The sequence below is a fragment of the Pelodiscus sinensis genome, chromosome 16, assembly GCF_052426305.1.
Source record: "Pelodiscus sinensis isolate ZL-2025 chromosome 16, ASM5242630v1, whole genome shotgun sequence".
NCBI lineage: Eukaryota > Metazoa > Chordata > Testudines > Trionychidae > Pelodiscus > Pelodiscus sinensis.
The window spans coordinates 17,038,497-17,057,755 of NC_143067.1; the positions used below are offsets into that span (position 1 = coordinate 17,038,497).

At 46.5% G+C, this 19,259-nt stretch overlaps 1 protein-coding gene across 1 annotated transcript in view; it reads left to right on the plus strand.

The window, feature by feature from the left end:
* Positions 1-7,700: 7,700 nt before the first annotated feature.
* PDLIM4 (PDZ and LIM domain 4) overlaps positions 7,701-19,259 on the plus strand; it is a 125,776-nt gene continuing 114,217 nt past the window's right edge. The window contains exon 1 of the mRNA XM_075900355.2: positions 7,701-7,887. Within this exon, the coding sequence (XP_075756470.1) occupies positions 7,795-7,887 (93 nt within the window). The 5' untranslated portion in view covers positions 7,701-7,794. The remainder of the gene's footprint in view (positions 7,888-19,259) is intronic.

Genomic DNA, 19,259 nt, shown 5'->3' on the forward strand with positions numbered 1-19,259 from the left:
GATAATAGCTGTCAACTCTGGCTGCTCTACTAAAACATTCTCAGTGAGACAAATGGTTGAAAATGCTGGTGAGGAACCATTCTTGAGCTTGTCATCTGCAAACAAGAAAACATCTACCTCAGCATGTGGGTGGCAAATGGAAAAGAGTTATCCTGAATATTTGTTAAAAATAGAACTTAAAGCTGAGTATCCTGTATGTTGACCTGAGACTTTCACCAACATAAATAGGAAAAAGTTAGCATAACCTGTGAATAATGAAAAGCAGAATGGAATATTCAAATTAAGCATTAAATAGGTGAAAAGATTTTGGAGTGAGAGAGAGATGGGCTGGAAAAAAACCTGCCAAATATTAGAGAGAAAAGTAAAATAGAGGGAGTGAGAAGATATTAGTTATAATTGCTGGGCTATAGCTTTGCATTGTATAAAAAATCATGGGCATGTCTATCACACATATTACATGACAGGAAGAATACAAAAAGTTCAGCAGTAACATGTTACCTACTAACCTAACATTAACACATACTTAAACTGTTTGTTCCTACATCTGAGGGAGTTCATTAAGGGCTGCAGCAGACATACATTTAATTTTCTGTTGATTGCTGCTCAAGAAGTGGAAAGAGACCCAAGTCATCTTTTAAAAATGATTTAATTTTTATTAGATTGGATTGTAAACCATTCATTTTTGATGGGGGGTGCGCTTCCAGATTTTTGGTAAGTGATCAAGGGCTGCACTTTTCTATGGAGAGGGTGCTGGGTCGGGGTCGGGGATGAAGTTTGGGTGCAGAATGGAGCTTGTGGTAGGGGGTTGGGTGCAGGAGAGAGTTTGGGGGTCTGAGAGGGAGCTGGATGAAGGGGGGCTCTGATCTGGAGTGGGGCTTTAGGTGCAGGGTTCAAGAGGGGGTATGGGTGCAGGAGAGGATTCTGGCCTGGAGGATCAATGTAAGAGGGGGTGCAAGGTCTGGGAGAGAGTTGTGGGGCAGAGGGTAGGAGGTGCTGAGGGTTTGAGTGATAACCTAGGGCAGGAAGGGATGGTACCTTGGGGCAGGGAGTTGGAGGGGATGAAGGGGCTGGGGTGCCAGAGGCAGGCTCTGGCCAGGAGACACACTGGGTAGCTCCCAGGCAGGAGCCCATGGCAGTCCCAGGCTGCTCAGAATGGCTGGCTGCTCCCTGTGACTCTTTGCTCCAGGCACTGAGGGGCCGTGGAGGCTTTGGGTGTTGCCCCCACCTCCCAGCAACATCTCTCAGCTCCCATTGGCTGGTTTCTCAAAGTGGCATGGGGCTGCTCTGTGCCTGAGGGGTCCAGCAGGGCAGCTGTGGGCCAGATCTGGAGGTTCAGTAGGCCAGATTCGGCCTGGGGGCTGTATCTTGCCCACCCCTGTTGCAAACTCTTAGGGGTAGAAACTGTAATTTAATTGTGTATTGTACAGCACCAAGCACATTGCAGTGAATAGTCATGATCATGAATAGCCACTATGGTAATAATACACATTTATTTTAAACATCTTTCTACTTACACTGATAACTTGAATTTTAAGAGGGATTTAATCTCTGTACCAACATTTTTCTTAAGCCTCAGTTTGACACTTTATCAGTATTGAAGATAAACTACTTCTCAGTCCATACAAAGAGATTTGCTCAGTTACTTACGCCAAGATTTGCACATTCTGCAAGTGCTGTTCTGGGTGTTGTCTGATTATCCTTGCTAGCAAAATGACATGCGCAAGTCCCACAATAGATAAATCAAAAACAGTAGCCATTCACCCATGTCGTTTCAAAATCCACTACAAAAATCACATTTCAGCGTATCTAGCTTTCATACCATCAAGCTTCTGGAGCTTAATGAACATTGTGATGTCTAGATTTTGACTTCTCATTGCCTACATTTGGATCACTAGGCTTTTACTTCATAACACCTTTTGATTAGGCTATGGGTGTATTGAGATCACTAGCTATCATGCTGACCAATATTGTTTCCTTGCACTCCCCCATCAGCTTTCTGTATGTATCTATTGTCTTTTGTGCTTGTTATGCTTAAAAGAAGCACACAAGATCTTTTTCAGGGGGATAAGGCAACGCGCTACATTTATTGATAATATAACAAAGTAGCATATGCATTATCACACACACACACACACACACACACCCCCGCTGATGGAATAGTTACCAGTCTGTTGCTCGGCCCAACCTATTGGCCAGATAGGTCGGGTGCGAGGGAGGGAGCCAGGTTCTTGTCAGTCTGGATTGATGCTCCATGGTTTTAGCAGACGAGAACCCGAAGAACCATACAAGACACCCCATCCTTTATAGGATTTTCCTTCCATGCAAGTCTATGCATTTTACCTTGCCAGGCCTTAATCAGTCATTCAGCATCACTATCAGTTTTTCTGCCACATATGTTTATCTGGAGGTTGTTCTCGCAGTCATCTGAAATCAATATGCTGACGACCCCTCCTGAGTGTTGTCTTCTGATGAAACTTGTTATCCGTTCCCTATCAAGGGGTGCTTGCCACTAACTTCAGGATTCCTCAATCTCCTCCGGCAGTGTGGGTCTTCAGCGTGCCTTCACTTAGGTGATAATTATTTGGTGCTTCTGAGTCTCCTGCCCTTCCTCTGACCATTTGAGCATGCAGTGGCCTTCACACTTCTCTCTCCTAAAACATTGTCTCTCTCATTCACACAAACAATACATTTACAGGAATTGCAGCACGGAACAAAGGGGTACTTCTAGTCACTTTAACAAAGTTCCAAAGTCTTTCAACATTAAACTTATTTCTATCTACTACAAGGCTTTATCTAATGCTGACATCTCTATGTATTACAATATTCCATCTCTTCACTTCAATATGCTAACATCAAACAGAGCTGAAGCTAAGTTAACAAAGCTGCCTGGCCTGTCTGAGGTCTACATCTTGTGTTTAAATTTAATCCAAACCTTTTGCTATAACATACATTCATTATAACTAACTGACTTATTACTTACACAATTACAAGGCTACATGCTCCCTGGGGCAGACAATTTTTTTGTTCTGGGTTTATACAACACTTAGCACAGTGGTGTCCTATATAAATTAATGGAGGTTAGGTCCATCAATGACTATTAGATAGGATGGGTAGGAATGGGGTTCTTAGCCTCTGTCAGAGGCTGTGAATGGGTGACAAAGGAGGGATTGCTTGAAGATTCCCTGTTCTGTTCACTCCCTCAGGACCATCTGGCATTGGCCACTGTTGGCAGACAGGATTCTGGGCTAGATGGACCTTTGGTCTGACCCAGTATGGCTGTTCTTATGTTTAGTCAATTACTAGAGCTCTTTGCCATTATCGTTAATAATTTATTTTCACAGCTTTCTTCAGGTATGCTTGGGGAGGGGGTAAGACTTGGTTCTTACCCCCACTGAAACCAATGAGTCCACACCTATTAACTTCAAAGGGAGCCAGTTCAGCCCCTTTTCTAGCTACAAAATCTTAGGGCTGGTTTACAATAGGGTTTTACACTGAGGGTATGTCTAGAATGCAGCATTTTTCTGGGAGAAAAGCTCTGCTGTGTCCAAGGAATGTGTCTGCTTTTCCGAAAAAAAAATTCAGAAAAGAAGACACGTCTTTTTTGCATCCCTGTAAACCACCTTCTACGAGGAAGAAGGGATATTCTGAAAGAAACTTTTTTTCCAACATTTGGCTTACTGTAGACGGGTCAATTGTCAGAAAAACTTCTTTCAGAAGAAAAGCTGAAAAAGACACAAATTGCATTTCACAAATTGCGTATCTTTTTCCGATAGAACTTTGTAGTCTAGACACAGCCTGATATAGCTACAACTTTCAGAGGTGTGAAAAATGCACATACCTGAAAGACATAGCTATATTGATCTAATCCTGGTGTAGACAATGCTGGATTGATGGAAGATGCCTTAGATACAGTCTGCAGGCCCCAGGTTGAAAACCACTTTCTATGCTCAGGTAAAGGATATATATGAAAAGGTGCATATATGCGTGAAACAATGACAGTACCACGATAGTTTTGTTTTATGGGAATGTAAGTCAAAATTTTCAAGTGTGGGTGCCTAAAGTTAGCTCGAATTTGAGGGCTGTAGTGTTATTGGGCAACACATTTAAAACCTGATTCCTTACACCCCATAAGACTGAAAACTCTGAGATACTATGTGGCAATGAGAATGGGACAGAACAGAAAGAACTACCTATATGATTGTGTTGTAACATTATGCCAGAGCAAAACGTGTTGTGTTTTGTTATAGATACAGACAAAAAGCAATTTTTTAAATAAATGTGTTCTGCTTTTCCTCACACTTTTTAAACAATGGACTCTGTTTAGTCTCTCTTAGAAGTGGGACTTTCCTGTTCTCGCATTAACTGGAGTAGGATGTTCCAAAACCTGCCTTTTTTGAGAATAGTTTTTTCTCCTAGTTTTCAGTGGAGGCACGTAACTCTCTCCTGCTGTATCTATAGGCAGCTGAACTATAGGGTTTACTTATCAATGGACTCCTATTAAGTCACAAATTAATGTCTTTTACTTTACTCCTGTGGATTTACTTGCTAACTCTAGAATGATTTTTTCCCTAGACCCTGGCTCAGTTACTGTCAAATGTATGCTGGTAACAGCAATCTTTAAACAAATTTATTATCCCTGTAGACATGGACTTCCTCCCAAATTTTCAAATAGCCATCCTATGGTATAATAAAGCCCACTACCAATCCCTACTGAGTCTATAGTAGTTTATATAAAATGGTTATAATTCTACATCCATTCAACTCTAACACTTTGGAAATAGAAGACTTAGCAGGGCCTCATACTTTACTCCTTGATGCAGATGCTCAATTTTGCCTTTCCAGCAGCTACTTCACTTAAGTGATTGTTGGCTTGTTTGAATCTCATGACACTTTAAAGGGGCAATTAAATCACAGAGAGTAGGTTGAGAGCAAGCACGTGCATGACTATCATCTTGTATTTATTAATTTTTAAAAATCTCCTAGCCCCCTTTCTAAAGAAACCTAAGAAGGCCCAGTTTTCCCCTCAATGTTAACAATGTTATACAGTGGAAGCCATTAAACAACCAAAACTCCCCAACCTGTTTCCATAGTTACCTTCTACTCTAAGGCCTGGTCTACAGTACACAGTCAAGCTGAGGTAAACTGCCTTGCATTGACCTAGCAGTGGAAGTGTCTTCACAAAATTTGGCTCAAAAGTGCCTAACTACAATGCCTAATTGATTTAGTACCATCATAGCCTAGACCTTGTGATATCATGGTTGATGTAGCATCAGTATACACTGTATCAGCAGTTACTGGCTTTCAAGAGCCATTCCATAATACCCAGGGCCATCCCTAGGGGAATGTGGAACCTGGGACAACCCCCCAGGGCCTAAGGTGTGGGGCCCAGGACAACCTCCCCATCCCAGGCTCTGCCTCTCCTCCATCCCCTCACTCCACCTGAGCTCCACCACTTCCCAACCCTTTGCGAATCCCCCTCCCCTGAGTGACGTGAGCATGGGGATTACCGGAGGGCCTGGTGGCAGCAGGGCTCGGAGCCCTCCTCCAGCAGTCACCATGGTGGCAGGAGCTGAAGCCAAAGCAAGCAGGCAGTCTGCTCTGCCCCCCTGCCCTCTCCCAGCCTGCTGCACTCTGCTTTTCTACAGCAGTGGGAAGCGGAGAACCCTGGGATGGGGGCACTCTATTCCTTGTTGCCATGATAAAGCCAAGCACAGCAGGCTGGGAGAGGGCAGCAGGCCAAGCTAGAGTGGAGTGGGCTGCTGGGTCTTTCCGGCTCTTGCTGCTGTAGTGAGTGTGTTGGGGGCTGAGTGTGTAGTGTTAGAGCTCCTAATCTCTGCTGCCACCTTGTACCAGGCAATCCCCCAGGCTGCTCTGGGATTCATCCATAGGAGGATTGAGGGAGTTGCCGTGCCCCCTCCCCGCCAAGTGTGGGGCCTAGGATGGCAGCTTCCAACATCTGATGTCAATACCCCACCCTGATGATACAATCAATACAAACACTGATGGGGAGATTGTACAGTGCTGACACAAGGAAACAAGCAAGCATACTCACAAGTGATTTAATAACTACAGTGGCTGCTGGCCGGCATAAGTTAGGGTAAAATAATTTTATAGGGTAGATGTTGCCCAAGTATTTCAGGAAATTCGGATCATCTTAGGCCCTGATCTTGTAAACTTTTTTACACTTGCTTAGCTTTATTATGATGAGTAGACCCCATGAGAAGCAAATCACAACTCAGCCCTCATTTTAAAAATGTTCAGAGGAAGTTCTGTTCTGTTATCATATGGGCAAAGCAGGGCCAGTTTCTTAAATTTCTTTGATCATTGCACTTCACTCACTTTCTCCAGGCGGTTTTCCCATTTTATAATGTAAACGTAATTAATTTTATCCAGTGTCACATCCTTTGCTAGTACCAAGTGCAGCTGCGCTACAGCGGTATCCCTAGCAGTGGTGTTTGAAGTGGGGTGGCAACCTGCCCCCCTCCCCCCAGAATAGGAAGTGGAGGGTAGTGTCTCAGGAACCCGCAATAAGAAGTTTAAAAAGGTGAAAGGAACACATGAGCCACTTCCCCCAGCCACAGAGGGGAGGGAGGGCTTCCTTGGGGGCTAAGAGGGCATAGTAGGGGGGGTTCCCTGGGAGACTTAGCAGGGGAGAAGAGAGGATGTTCCTTGCGGTGCTGGGATGTGTGTGTGTTGGAGAGGACTCTGGGAGGCGCTCGGAGGGGGGGGGGAGAAAAAGAGGTTCCTTGGGGGTTTAACAGAGTGTGTGGGACACCCTGGGGGAATCTTAGCAGGAGGGGGAGAAAAGGGAGCTCTCTGGAGGGCCTTTGGAACAGGAAGCTTGCACAGGGCTTCCTTGGGGGCTTAGGAGGGGAGAAGGGATGCCCTGGAGGGGCTAAGGGAGAAGAAGGGGCTCCTTGGGGGACATGGCGGGGGGGGGGGTTGGAAGGGCTCGAGGGGGTTTAGGAAGGGAGAAGAAGGGGGTTCCCTATTGAGTTTAGTGGGGAGGGCTGGAGGGGGCTTAGGAAGGGAGAAGAAGGGGGCTCCCTATTGAGTTTAGTGGGGAGGGCTGGAGGGGGCTTAGGAAGGGAGAAGAAGGGGGCTCCCTATTGAGTTTAGTGGGGAGGACTGGAGGGGGCTTAGGAAGGGAGAAGAAGGGGGCTCCCTATTGAGTTTAGTGGGGAGGGCTGGAGGGGGCTTAGGAAGGGAGAAGAAGGGGGCTCCCTATTGAGTTTATTGGGGAGGGCTGGAGGGGGCTTAGGAAGGGAGAAGAAGGGGGTTCCCTATTGAGTTTATTGGGGAGGGCTGGAGGGGGCTTAGGAAGGGAGAAGAAGGGGGCTCCCTATTGAGTTTATTGGGGAGGGCTGGAGGGGGCTTAGGAAGGGAGAAGAAGGGGGCTCCCTATTGAGTTTATTGGGGAGGGCTGGAGGGGGCTCCCTCGGGGGCTTAGGAGGGCAGAAGCGGGGGGCTTAGTCCCTGCGGGGTTTAGCAGCGAGAACTGGCGGCTCCCTTCGGGCTCGCTGAGGCGGCGCGCTGTGCCCCACTCTCCCCCGCCTCTAGCCCGGCTCCCTGCCGAGCCCCCACAGGGCCGGGCTCTGGCTCAGGCGGCCCGGTGCCCGGCCTGCAGCGCTGTCCTGCAGCCGGCTCCGGGCAGGGAGGGACCCGCCTCCCAGGCGGGGGCGGAGGGGGGCGCGGAGACGTCAGGCGGGCCGGGGCTTAGCGGCGCTGGCAGCGGCGGGGCAGGGGCAGAGGCAGAGCGTCCTTGCAGCTTGCGCTCCCGGCCGCGGCGCCAGCATGCCCCACACAGTGGCTCTCAGCGGCCCCTCGCCATGGGGCTTCCGGCTGGTGGGGGGCAAGGACTTCAGCACCCCGCTGACCATCTCCCGGGTAAGCCCAGGAGCAGGGGCCACGGCAGCAGCCGGGCTCGTTTGCAGCCCCCTCCCCAGCTGCCCCGGAGCTCTCGCCTCCCGCCGCGCGGCTGGGAATGGGGGGCTCAGCCTGGCCCACGGAGACGGGGCGGCTGGGTCACCGCAGCACCGCCCCGTGGACGCACCTTCTTCGCGGGCCGGGCGGGCGCGGTGGCTGCAGCAGGGGCAGGTGGAAGCGGGCGGGATGCGGAGCCGGTCCCGCTGCCTGGCGCTTTCACTCTGTTAGTTCCACTCGCGTTCGTCCGCTGAAGTGGGTCTTGCCCAGGAACGCTCGTGGCTCGGTCTCTTTTGGTTGGGCTCTGCGGTGCCACAGAGCGACTTGTTTTTAAAGTTACAGACTGGCACGGCTGCGCCGCTGCTTTTCATTCATTTGTGTGACTTCTGAGGGCAGGCAGGGGGTGTCTCCGGTCCGGTTGCGTGTAATGCCAGGTCTGTGAGCCTGAGGGGGATTGTTCAGACAAAAAGAAGCTGGGTTCCCCACTCAGCCGGGGTATAACTCCACTGAAGTAGATGAAATTCCCTTAGTTGGGAAGATGTCGGTAGGCTTTGCCTGCAGCAGGATTGTGCCAAAATCAGGGTGATGCCCTTGGGCCCAAGGTAAAATTGAGTTAACAGCCTGAAAAGTTGCATAGCCTCCTCATGGTTTGGAGCTCCCCTTTGGGAAGAGCCTGAGACTATCAGGGAAAGAAGCTGGTTTTGAACAAAGTTGATACAAGCTTACTTTTCATGGGGCAAACTTATACCGTTCCTGCAGAACAAAAATCTGCACTTCTGTGAAAGGCAGCCAAGTGCAGTGTCTGTCACTAGGGTCTTTGCATAAGGTGACTCTGGGCATTGCCTCTTAAAACAGTTGAGAGAGCCATCACCTAAATTATTAATTCTTTGTTCATTGTGTGAGCAAGTAAAACAGTGCAGTATTTTCTCCTGATAAAAGAAACAATTGCAGTGGCATTTCTTGATCACCTGGAGGTCAAAAGAAAGTGACATGTGACAAATTGGCTGGGTAAACTCTTATGTTGGGCCAAATTTGTGTTCAGTGTCACTTCTTAAATCCCATTTATTCAAGTGGGATTTCAATGGCCGGTGTCAGGACAGAACTTGGCATTTCTGACTTACAGGATTGCAAATATAACAAGGACTAACTTAACTCACAATAATTTACCATGCCAGTTAGTTGCTAGTTATCAAAAAGTAGTATTTGATTAATAACTCTTTTGGAGCTCAGTTTGTTTGGGATCAGCATTTATATAATAATTTAAATTCTGTGTGATGAAGCAGAATATTTTTGCAGTGTAAGCAGTTTGGAGTGTGTTGCTTCTTTTACAGTAGCGTTGTAAATTTATTTTCCTCTTCTGTACTTAGTATTGCATAAATCTGTCCTCCTTGAGTTGATGCAGCTGGATATTAACTTTCTAATTTAGTCTATTCTCCTTTTTCCTACAGATGGATTAATTTCAGCTACTTAAATATATTGGTCAAAAAGACACTATGTGTTGCATCTTCCATGTGAAAATATAAAATATTATAACTGCCCCTGGAAATATCAAGATGCAGTTGGAGGGGAATAGAAATGGGGAAATAAAATAATCATGCTTGAGTCTTTTACAGCATCTTTAAAATGAATATTTAAGATGAAATCTTAAAAGGAGTAAAATGCAATCTGGGCATAATTCAAAGAATAACTCTCTGATCACTGTGTATTGTATTCTAATATTTTAAAAGCTAAAATCTTGTTTTCCTAAGTTGTTATATGTGCCAAATGTATTATAAGTATCAATGGACTTCCAGTTCTATACAGCAGAGGGATTACTCCAGGGAATAGATCCAATCCTGCACTTTTGTTTAAGTAGATATGATTGAAGTTAATGGGAGCTGTATTTTAAGAAAAACTACAAGACTGGGTCCAACACCCAGTCCTGTGGTTCGTAGTTACTATTGCTTTGTTATCAAGTACTTAGCAGTGTGTTTTGGGAACGTCTTTGTTTAAATCCTGCTGCTGGCTTGAAACAACTTGTGCACATTTCAAAAAATCTTTTACAGGAATGCGTGCAGGTAAGTGATGTATGATGGCCTAGCTTAACAATGTAGTGCTCTGCTGAAGTATCCAGGTATCCTATTCAGGATTCTCTCCTGCAAAGTGCTGAGTGCGCTCAACCACCAAACTGAAATTAGAGGCAGATGGGGTTGCTCAGAAGCTCTGAGGAAGTGTTCAAAACCCCATGGTATTGAACACAGACTTTTGGTGTTGGAGTTGAATAGTTGCACGACAGAATATTGATTGGCATTGCAAGGAGAAACAGCTGTTAAAAGATGCTTTCTCCCCACCAGTCAAGTGCAGAAAATGACCATGATCTTTGTACTTGCCAGTAGGAGTCACTGCCCAAAATGGAAGCCGGTCAATGGGACATTAAGGAAAGCTATATGTGATTATGGAAACAAGCCCTATTTTAAACTCTGTTTGTAATCTTGAAGTTACACACAGCAGCTGCAAAGCTTTGTGTGTTTGCTTTCATTTAGGGGTGAGTTTTATCACATGTTACTAGGGTCTTTTTGTTGTATTTATTCACTTAAAATGAAAAAAAGTATAGTATGGTATAGGGATGTTAAATTGCGGGTAATCAGCTAATTGAGTGCATTAGTTGGCAGAATTTCCATTGACTACTCAATTAGTTGATAAGAGGGGAAACTGCAGAGCTGCAGAGGGGTTAGCTCTCTCTGATAGAGGCAGCAGGGAGGAGGAAAGCAACTAGTTGAGTCACTACTTGACTACCTGATAAGCATATGCTTATCAAGTAGTTGACTAGTCTCTTACATCCCTAGCATGGTAGCTCAGACAGGATTTGAGTAAATTATTTCTGTTAAGCATATGCTTGATGTGCCCAGCGGGGAGCTACTTAGCCTGCAGGCATCGATGTGTTTCATTAAGTTTAGGATGTCTGCTAATTTTCATCCTCTTTGTAATGGAATTGATCACAATTAAAAAACTACCTGTCCCTTTGAAATCATAACATATTTCTCTTGTGAAGATTAAAATAACTAATGTAGGTCACAAAGCCTGTTTTATTGTTATTTTGATGGAAATATTTTGTTTTTCCATGATATTAGAAAAAACATAGCACCTGGGGGGGAGGGATAGCTCAGTGGTTTGAGCATTGGCCTGCTAAACCCAGGGCTGTAAGTTCAATCCTTGTGGAGGCTATTTGGGGCAAAAGTTTGTCAGGGATGGTACTTGGTCCTGCTGTGAAGGCAGGGGACTGGACTCAATGACCTTCAAGGTCCCTTCCAGTTCTAGGAGATAGGCAATCTCCATTATATTCTGGCTTTTCAGCAGGCAGAGAGCTTGCCAAAGTCAAGATCTGATTCAAAAAATTTAGGAGCTAGAAATGTCCAGTGAAAATATCAGACACCTAAAATATCCAGTATTTTCTGATTTTTTTTTCTGGCCAGTAGGTGAAAATCCTGAGTGTCTACTGGGTTCCGCAGGGGAGCTGTCTAGCCTGTTAGGGCCAAAAAGCCTCAAAAGCAAAGCGTTTCTTAAAGGGGCCACGGTTTTTTGTTTTGTTTTGTTTTGTTTTTATCAACAATTTTGGTCTCCCCCTTTTTTTTTCCTCAACAGAATTTTTTGGGTGGGAGGAAGGTGTTTTGGTATTTTTTATTAAACCATCTGGCAACCCTAATGAGCACTGCACCTTCAAAGCTAATGTGAGTCTAGGATGCTCAGCACCTTGTAAGATAGGGTACTAAAATGTTAGCACTACAAGAAACATTATGGCTGCATCTAGACTGGCAAGTTTTTCTGCAAAAGCAAATGCTTTTGCGGAAAAACTTGCCAGCTGTCTACACTGGCTGCTTGAATTTGCACAAGAACACTGACGATCTAATGTAAGATTGTCAGTGTCCTTGCGCGAATACTATGCTGCTCCCGCTCGGGAAAAAGCCCTCTTGCGCAAATGCTTTTGCGCAAGAGGGCCAGTGTAGACAGCTAAAAACTGTTTTGCACAAAAAAGCCCCGACAGCGAAAATGGCGATTGGGGCTTTCTTTCGCAAAACCGCGTCTAGATTGGCATGGATGCTTTTCCGCAAAAGTGCTTTTGCGCAAAAGCGTCCGTGCGAAGCTAGACGCTCTTTTCCGCAAATGCTTTTAACGGAAAAACTTTTCCGTTAAAAGCATTTGCGGAAAATCATGCCAGTCTAGATGTAGCGTATTGGCTTGGAGCTAATATCTGACAGTGGTAAAAATAAGGGAAGATGGACAAACGCTTGGTAAAAACATCAGTGTTTTATTTTGGGGGCTGAATGAAAGCCAAACTTTGTAGCAGATTGCACTGTGATGCAGATGCTAAGTATGATTTGCTGCACTCCTTTGGCAATACAGCTGTTATTGCCATTAGTTTTACATAGATTAAAAGGACAGTGTCAGGTCAAACTGAGCCCCATTTTTGAGGATCACTGAAAATAAGCTTTTACAAAACCAAGGGCTAGTGAAAATTTTTTGTTGTTGTTTTATTATTAATATTGTATGTAAGTGAAAAGTTGTGGTTTCTTTTCCTCAGCCCAGATATTACAGCATTCTGCTAGGGCAAAATAATATGAAATTAAGTATGGGCTGACTGCAAAGAAAAATGAAACTAGCTCATTTTTCTTGCTCCTCTGTTGGTGCAAATACAGAAAACTTCCAATAATCCGGCACCTTTAGGACCCAGGGGGTGCCGGATTATCAGATATGCCGGACTATCAGAAGGGGGGGCTATGAGGGGTCTGGAGTGGGGTGGGAGGGGATGCCATCCCAGACCCCTCATAGCCCCCCCCCCCCCTTACGATAGTCCGGCTCTGCCCCAGGCGTCCCTGATTCAGCTGCTGCTGGTCAGTTTCAGCAGCAGCTGAATTGGGGATGCCTGCAATAGAGCAGCTGGGGTGCTGCTGGGTTAGTCCCGCAGCGCCGAGGGGCGGCGCTACGGCACCAACCCAGCAGCACTCCAGCTGCTCTTGGGGACGCCTGGGACAGAGCAGCTGGGGTACTGCCCGGTTGGTCCCGTAGCGCTGCCCCTCGGGGCTGTGGGACCAACCCGGCAGGACCCCAGCTGCTTTGCCCCAGGGGTCCCCGATTCATCCGCTACTGAAACAGATCAGCGGTTGATTCCAGGAAGCCGCTGCTCTGCCCCGGGCTTCCTGGAATCAGCCGCTGATCTGTTTCAGCAGCGGCTGACTTGGGGACCCCTGGGGCAGAGCAGCTGGGGTCCTGCTGGGTTGGTCCCGCAGCGCCGTTGTTTGGCGCTGCGGGACCAACCCAGCAGCACTCCAGCTGCTCTGCCCCAGGCATCCCCAAGAGCAGCTGGGGTGCTGCCGGGTTGGTCCCCCAGACCCGAGGGGCAGCGCTACGGGACCAACCCGGCAGCATCCCAGCTGCTCTGCTCCCGGCTTCCCGATTCAGCTGCTGGTCAGATTCAGCAGCAGCTGAATGGGGGAAGCCTGTCCGGCTGCCCCAGCACTTCCGGGTTCCTGATGGTGCCGGACCATCAGGAGTCCCGGAGCATTGGATGCCGGACTAATGGAGTTTTACTGTACTAAGAAAACAGCATAAGTAGTAAAAACAAATCAGATTTTAATTGTTTTCAATAATCTAAGGTGTTACAGGTGACACAAAGAAATTTGTTTGTAAATATGAGGTCAAATCTTAGGTATTCTTATGCAGTGAACTCTCACTGACTTTGGTCAGAAAAATACTCTGTTGTGGCAAAACGCACAGGAGGGGACTGTGGGAAAGAGAATCTCCACAAGAATCCCCTCCTAGTGGTGCTTCCAGATTGCCCATTTTTTGGGAGGGTTGGAGACAGTGATGACTGGAAATGTGCTGCTAGTAATTCTGATGGGTGAAACCCAAGAACTCTGTAAGAGTCTCCAGGTTGCTAACTAGTTGGGCCAAGTTAGCTTTGCAGTGTTGCCAGTTCTCACAATTTCATTGTATATGCCATGACACTTTTGGTGTGTTTGTTAAAACCTCAGCTCATAGAGATGTGATTAGGCAAGAACCTCAACTTCCATTTAAAACATACAGGTTTCTAACTTCCTGGTTGCAGAAGAAACTCGAAGCCCTGACCTAAATGTTTCCAAGAGCTCAGAAACTAGGAAGCAAATAAAAAGAACCCACATTATTTTAAAATGTCACAGTTCTTTTCTGAGGTATTGACTTGTGATGTCTTTGGGACTGGCAGTATTGCTTTTTTATGTGCCCTTAATATCAGTACACTTTCCATCTCAATCATTCATGTGATTATCTAGTCACAACCTAATACCTAATCAACCTGGATGCTACTTATTTACCTTCCCTTTTAGGCTTCCAGATAATGCTGTCTCCTTCTAACAAGAACTTTAACATTCTCATCATTTCCCTATTCATTTGTTAGGATGGTTCAAGTTTTCACTTGCAGACTGAAATTAGAGACTCCAATGACCAAAAACACTTTATGGTGATGTAAGCCCTTCAGATAGATGCAGAAGTTCAAAACATTATGCAAAGAAATGGATACCTCACATAAAAACAACTAGATTCTTTGTCTGTAGAAAACCAGGTAGGTGTTTCACAACCCGATCCTTCCGTGTGTGTGCTGGGCCTTTAATAGGAGCTTTTGTTAGAACAAAGGGAGGACCTCGACATTTTTTTCTAATATTTTTAATCTGACTGTGGCCAGGTATACATTGGGGAAGTGGGAGTGGTCAATCCAAGCTACTCAATTGGAGTTATATTAGTAGCGTAACTAAAGTCAAAGTAGCCTAGATCTACTTTTGATGGGGTCCACACTGCACTGAATTGATGGGAGGAACTCTCCTGTCGATATCCCCTTACTCATCTCGTTCCGATGGGGTACCAAAGTTGATGTCTGAGTGCTCAGCATTCGATTTAGTGAGTCTTCACGAGACACGCCAAATCAACCCCCAGTGGATCTATTGTTGCAATGTCGATTCTTCGCTGTAGTAGAGACAAGCTCTAAAGATATCACTAACAGCTAAAGGCTTAATAATGTCATCCAGACTCCTCCTCCAGGATCAGACCCTTAATTGATTATAACATACACGTGTATTTGTGTCTGGTTTGTTTTATAAATCTTTCAGCAAATAAGTATTTAGCTTTCCATGGCTGTTGCTAGACTACTAGGGAAAAGAATAATCTCTGTCCAGTGTCTATTCACTAATTTTAATGGAATGCAAAGATCTGTTGCTGCTGTGGGAGCATACAGTAAGCAAGTACAAAACATTATACATATTATCCTAGATGAGAACCCTTTAAGGTTGCAGTTTATTTTTCAAAGTCCATCTTGCCAAGCTTGGTTGCTCAGGTATATGCAAAGACTGAAATTGACCTTTGTATTCGAGTTCCACTAAGGCAGTGTTTGAAAACGTAAATGGAAACAAATGAAACTAAATAAAGACCAGAGAAGACTGTCTTTATAGCATGGTGCATGCCACATTCAAGGAGGAGACATTTTAAGCGTGCAAGTAGTTGAAGGTTGTAAAGTTATTTAGGACAGAGGTTCCCAACCACTGGTCTGTGGACCGGTGCTGGGCCGTGGACCGCTGGCTGCTGGGCCACAGCATGCTTCCAAGCCACGTCCAGAGCAGCAGGGGGGTGCTGCAGAGGGCTCTGACCCCACCCTTCCCCTTCCACTCCATTTTCTTTTGTCCACCTCTCCCATCCGGTCCCTTCTTTCACCCCACCCCTCCCCTCTGGCCAGCTGAGAGCTCCAGTTTCAGCATGCTCCGGCCGGCCAGGGGAAGGCGGGAATGGCACGCTGACCCAGCCTCCATCCGCTGTGCTACAGCACAGCTCAGAAGGGTTGGATGGACACTGCATAGGCACTGGGAGCTTGCCTCGTTCCACCTGCATGCTGCTCAGAAAAGCAGCTGCCAGCTATTTCTTTTTCACAACTGTGAGCGCAGAGGGGAGGGGCTAGGCTTCATGAACTGCCCCCACCCCCAGCACAATTCCATTGCCAGGCAGGGAGGCTGCCTCAGAAACGTGTTGGGCTGCTGGCTGGGAGTCACTCAGGTAAATCTACTGGCCAGAGCCTGCCTCTGGCACTCCAGCCCCTCCCTCCCCCATTCTTCTTCCCCCAATTCCAGTCCCCTTGCCCCTATAACCCAAACCCTCTGCCCACCTCCTGCACCCATATCCCCACCCAAACTTTTCAGAACTGATTGTCATTGGCATGGGCACTGCCCCATAATGCATTTCACTGCCTGAATGCAACAGACAGTGTCCTGTGGGGGCACCGGGGAAGTGTGGGTCACCAGGAGAGTGATGGGTGTGAAGGGAGAGAGAGAGAGCTGAAAAACTGAATGTTGCTGGGCAGGGGCCAACAGGGGCCAACATTGAGACCAAGAGGTTGAGGTCTGGAACTAAAGTTACCCCTCTTTGTGGCACCACCTTGGTGTGCAGAGATATAAGATGTTCCCTCAAGTTCCCCACTCGCCTCCCCTTTGCATTGTCTTTCAATTTACGCTGAGTTTGGTGTGGGGAGGAGGCGGGAATCACAGCTCTCCGCATTCCCATTGTCTCAATGGGGTGGTGAGAATGTGCTTCCCCTTTTTGAACCAGCCCTTGATTTGCTCTGTGTCTCTGTGTGTGAGTGGGGTGAGGCTGCCGGGTGCAGTAATATGGGGAAGTGTCTGCAGCTGACAGCGAGTGGAGCTGCTGGGAGACTTGGTTCTTAGCGGTGTCTGCGGAGATGGTCTCTTGGCTCTGCAGTGCACTGGTGTAGTTAGTGTACTACTTGCTAGAGCTGTATCATGTGTGCCCCACCCATTCCAGCTCTTTCCCCACGGGCTGCCAAGTGGCAGTGGTGGAGGAAACCGAGTCTCTGGAGATGGTGCAAGTGAATGTCAGGGATTCCCCGGGATTCCCTGCTCCCAGCCTGTTTCCTGCAGCTGCACTTGGGAGAGGACACCTGGGAGGGAACTACAGAAATGTCTGGGTTAGTCAGGCCCCTGTCCCCTGGGAACATGAAAATTAAGCTCCCTGGAACCATGCCTAAAGGCGTGAGGCACCCTACTGCCATTGAAATCCATTGTGATCTGGGCACCTAATTCCCTTAGGCTGCCACAAACAGCTCCTCTTCTGAAGTCAGTGTAGCAGGATCCCTCTGGACCGCTGATAGCCACATACCTGAAGGGACCTCCAGCATGAAGAGAAAAATCAGTAGCAAGTTCATCTTCAGTGAAGGCACAAACTAAACTGTCCCCAGTGGGCAGGGCTGGGCAGTTCCATGTCGGGGAGGGCGTGGGGGGGAGTCTGAGGCTCCTGAAACCAGGGGTTTGTATCTAAACAGGGAACCCCTAGGCAGGGATCTGTATGTGAGTTTCGCAATGTGATATAACAGGTGACTGGGTCTGAGCTGGGCCTACACGTAGGGATCTTTCCCTGGGACTGTTGTCCCCTTCAGGCAGTGCACTCTGATCAGCTAAGTGTGAAACCACCGAAGGTATTTTGACGCCCAAATTCAGTTTAAATAAAAAGCATTTAGTCATTTAACTCCATGAACAGCCTTTGAAATTCACAGCGCAACATAAGTGCAAGACGGAGCCTCCTTAGGAATGAGGGAATATTTGGATAAGAGAAATAATACCCCTTCTTATTTGGTATTGGCTAGGATTTCAAGAAAATCAAAGGGAATTAGGAACCCAAAATGCCATCAAAATGTAGTAAGATTTGGGCATTTAAGTCCCTTGCAGCATGTCTGAAATCCTGCTCCTGCTAGGTAGAGAGTAATTATCACTAAATGCACTGGGCAGACCAAGATGCATTTCTGGTTAATAAGGTCTTGACTCAGATCAGTTGAGTTAAATGGGAATCTTTGGGCTGATAGGAATGTGCTTCTCTGGATAAACTTAAAAACAACAAATGGTCTTGTAACACTTTATAGACTAACAAAATATGTAGATGGGATCATGAGCTTTCGTGGGCACAGCCCACTTCTTCACATGACCGGAGTTCTCTGGATGAATTAGTGACATTTTATCAGCTAGCTTCGGAAGACAGTAATTTTCTGAGACTGTTCTGATGTTCACATCCATTGGCTCTGATGTTCACACCCATTGGATTCTCTACCAGCAACCCTTGGAAGAAATGACCCAGGTTCACATTCTGGGTAATATCTGCCCTGTGAAAGTTTATTTTTGGCAGCTTTTTGCAGGGCATTTTTGAGCTTCAGTTAAATTTCTGATCATTGGTGCCACATAAATTATTGTTACTAAGCAGGTGCCCTTCTGTTTTCCAAAGGGAAACCGTCTGGTGCCCTGGCTACACAGAAATTTTTGGAAAGGGGCCCAAAATGCACCAGCAGCTGGTTTCTGTGGTGTAATGCAGTGTTTCCCAATTGGTGTTCCACAGAACCCCAGGGTTCTGTGAAGCGAAAGTAGGGGTTCTGTGAGAATGCGGCACTCCCCTGCCCCCTCTATTTTGCGGCGGGCAGGGGTTTGATTGATCAATTCCAGTGGGGCTTTTTTTTTCCTTGACAAATTACCCTGGCAACCCAAGAGGTTCCTTGAAATTCTTTTAAGATGAAAAGAGTTTCATGTCCAAATTAAATTGGGAAACATTGGTGTAGTGGTTACCATGTTTATCTAACATATACAAGGTCCCTGGTTCAAAGTCAGCCAGAAACAAAGTTGCTTTCCTTCATATAGCCTCCATTTGTTTTTCAATCTCAACACATTTCTGCAATAATCCTTAACTTCTGTGCTTTCTTCATCATTATTGTTACCTTTAAGGAGAGGATTAGCCTGCATGTTGGGGGAAGGTTACAGATCCTCATTTGAGAGCTTGGCTGCCAATTTTTTAGTGGAGATGGACTGTACTACTTCTGAGGGAATTCTGTGACAAAAAACATTATTCTGCACTAAAAAATTTAAAATTGTGCATTTTAAGTGTGTATTTTAAAATTCTGAAACATTGTATTTGTCAGTAAATAAATGTGGAGGCTGCCACAGGGCAGTGGAGCATAGGCCACTGACTGCACTGAACTAGATCACCCTGTGCCCGCTTTCTACTAGCCAGGGACTTAGCAGAATTGCACCCAACTCTGGCACAACACAAGGAACAGGACAATGCCAGGCACATTAGATGTAGGCAGGCAAGCTCAGCCCAGCAGGATCCAAGAGGGAGTGATTTAGCACTCCGCGGGCTGCTCCACACACCCAAAACAATGCACCCATACTGCTGCGGAGCAGTGTATGACTGCTCTTGCAACTTCCTTCTGCTTCCCTGTCAGACAGTCAAAGAAATCTGTGGGGGACATGCATTCTGTGGTGCAGAATTCCCCCAGGAGTAATTGTATG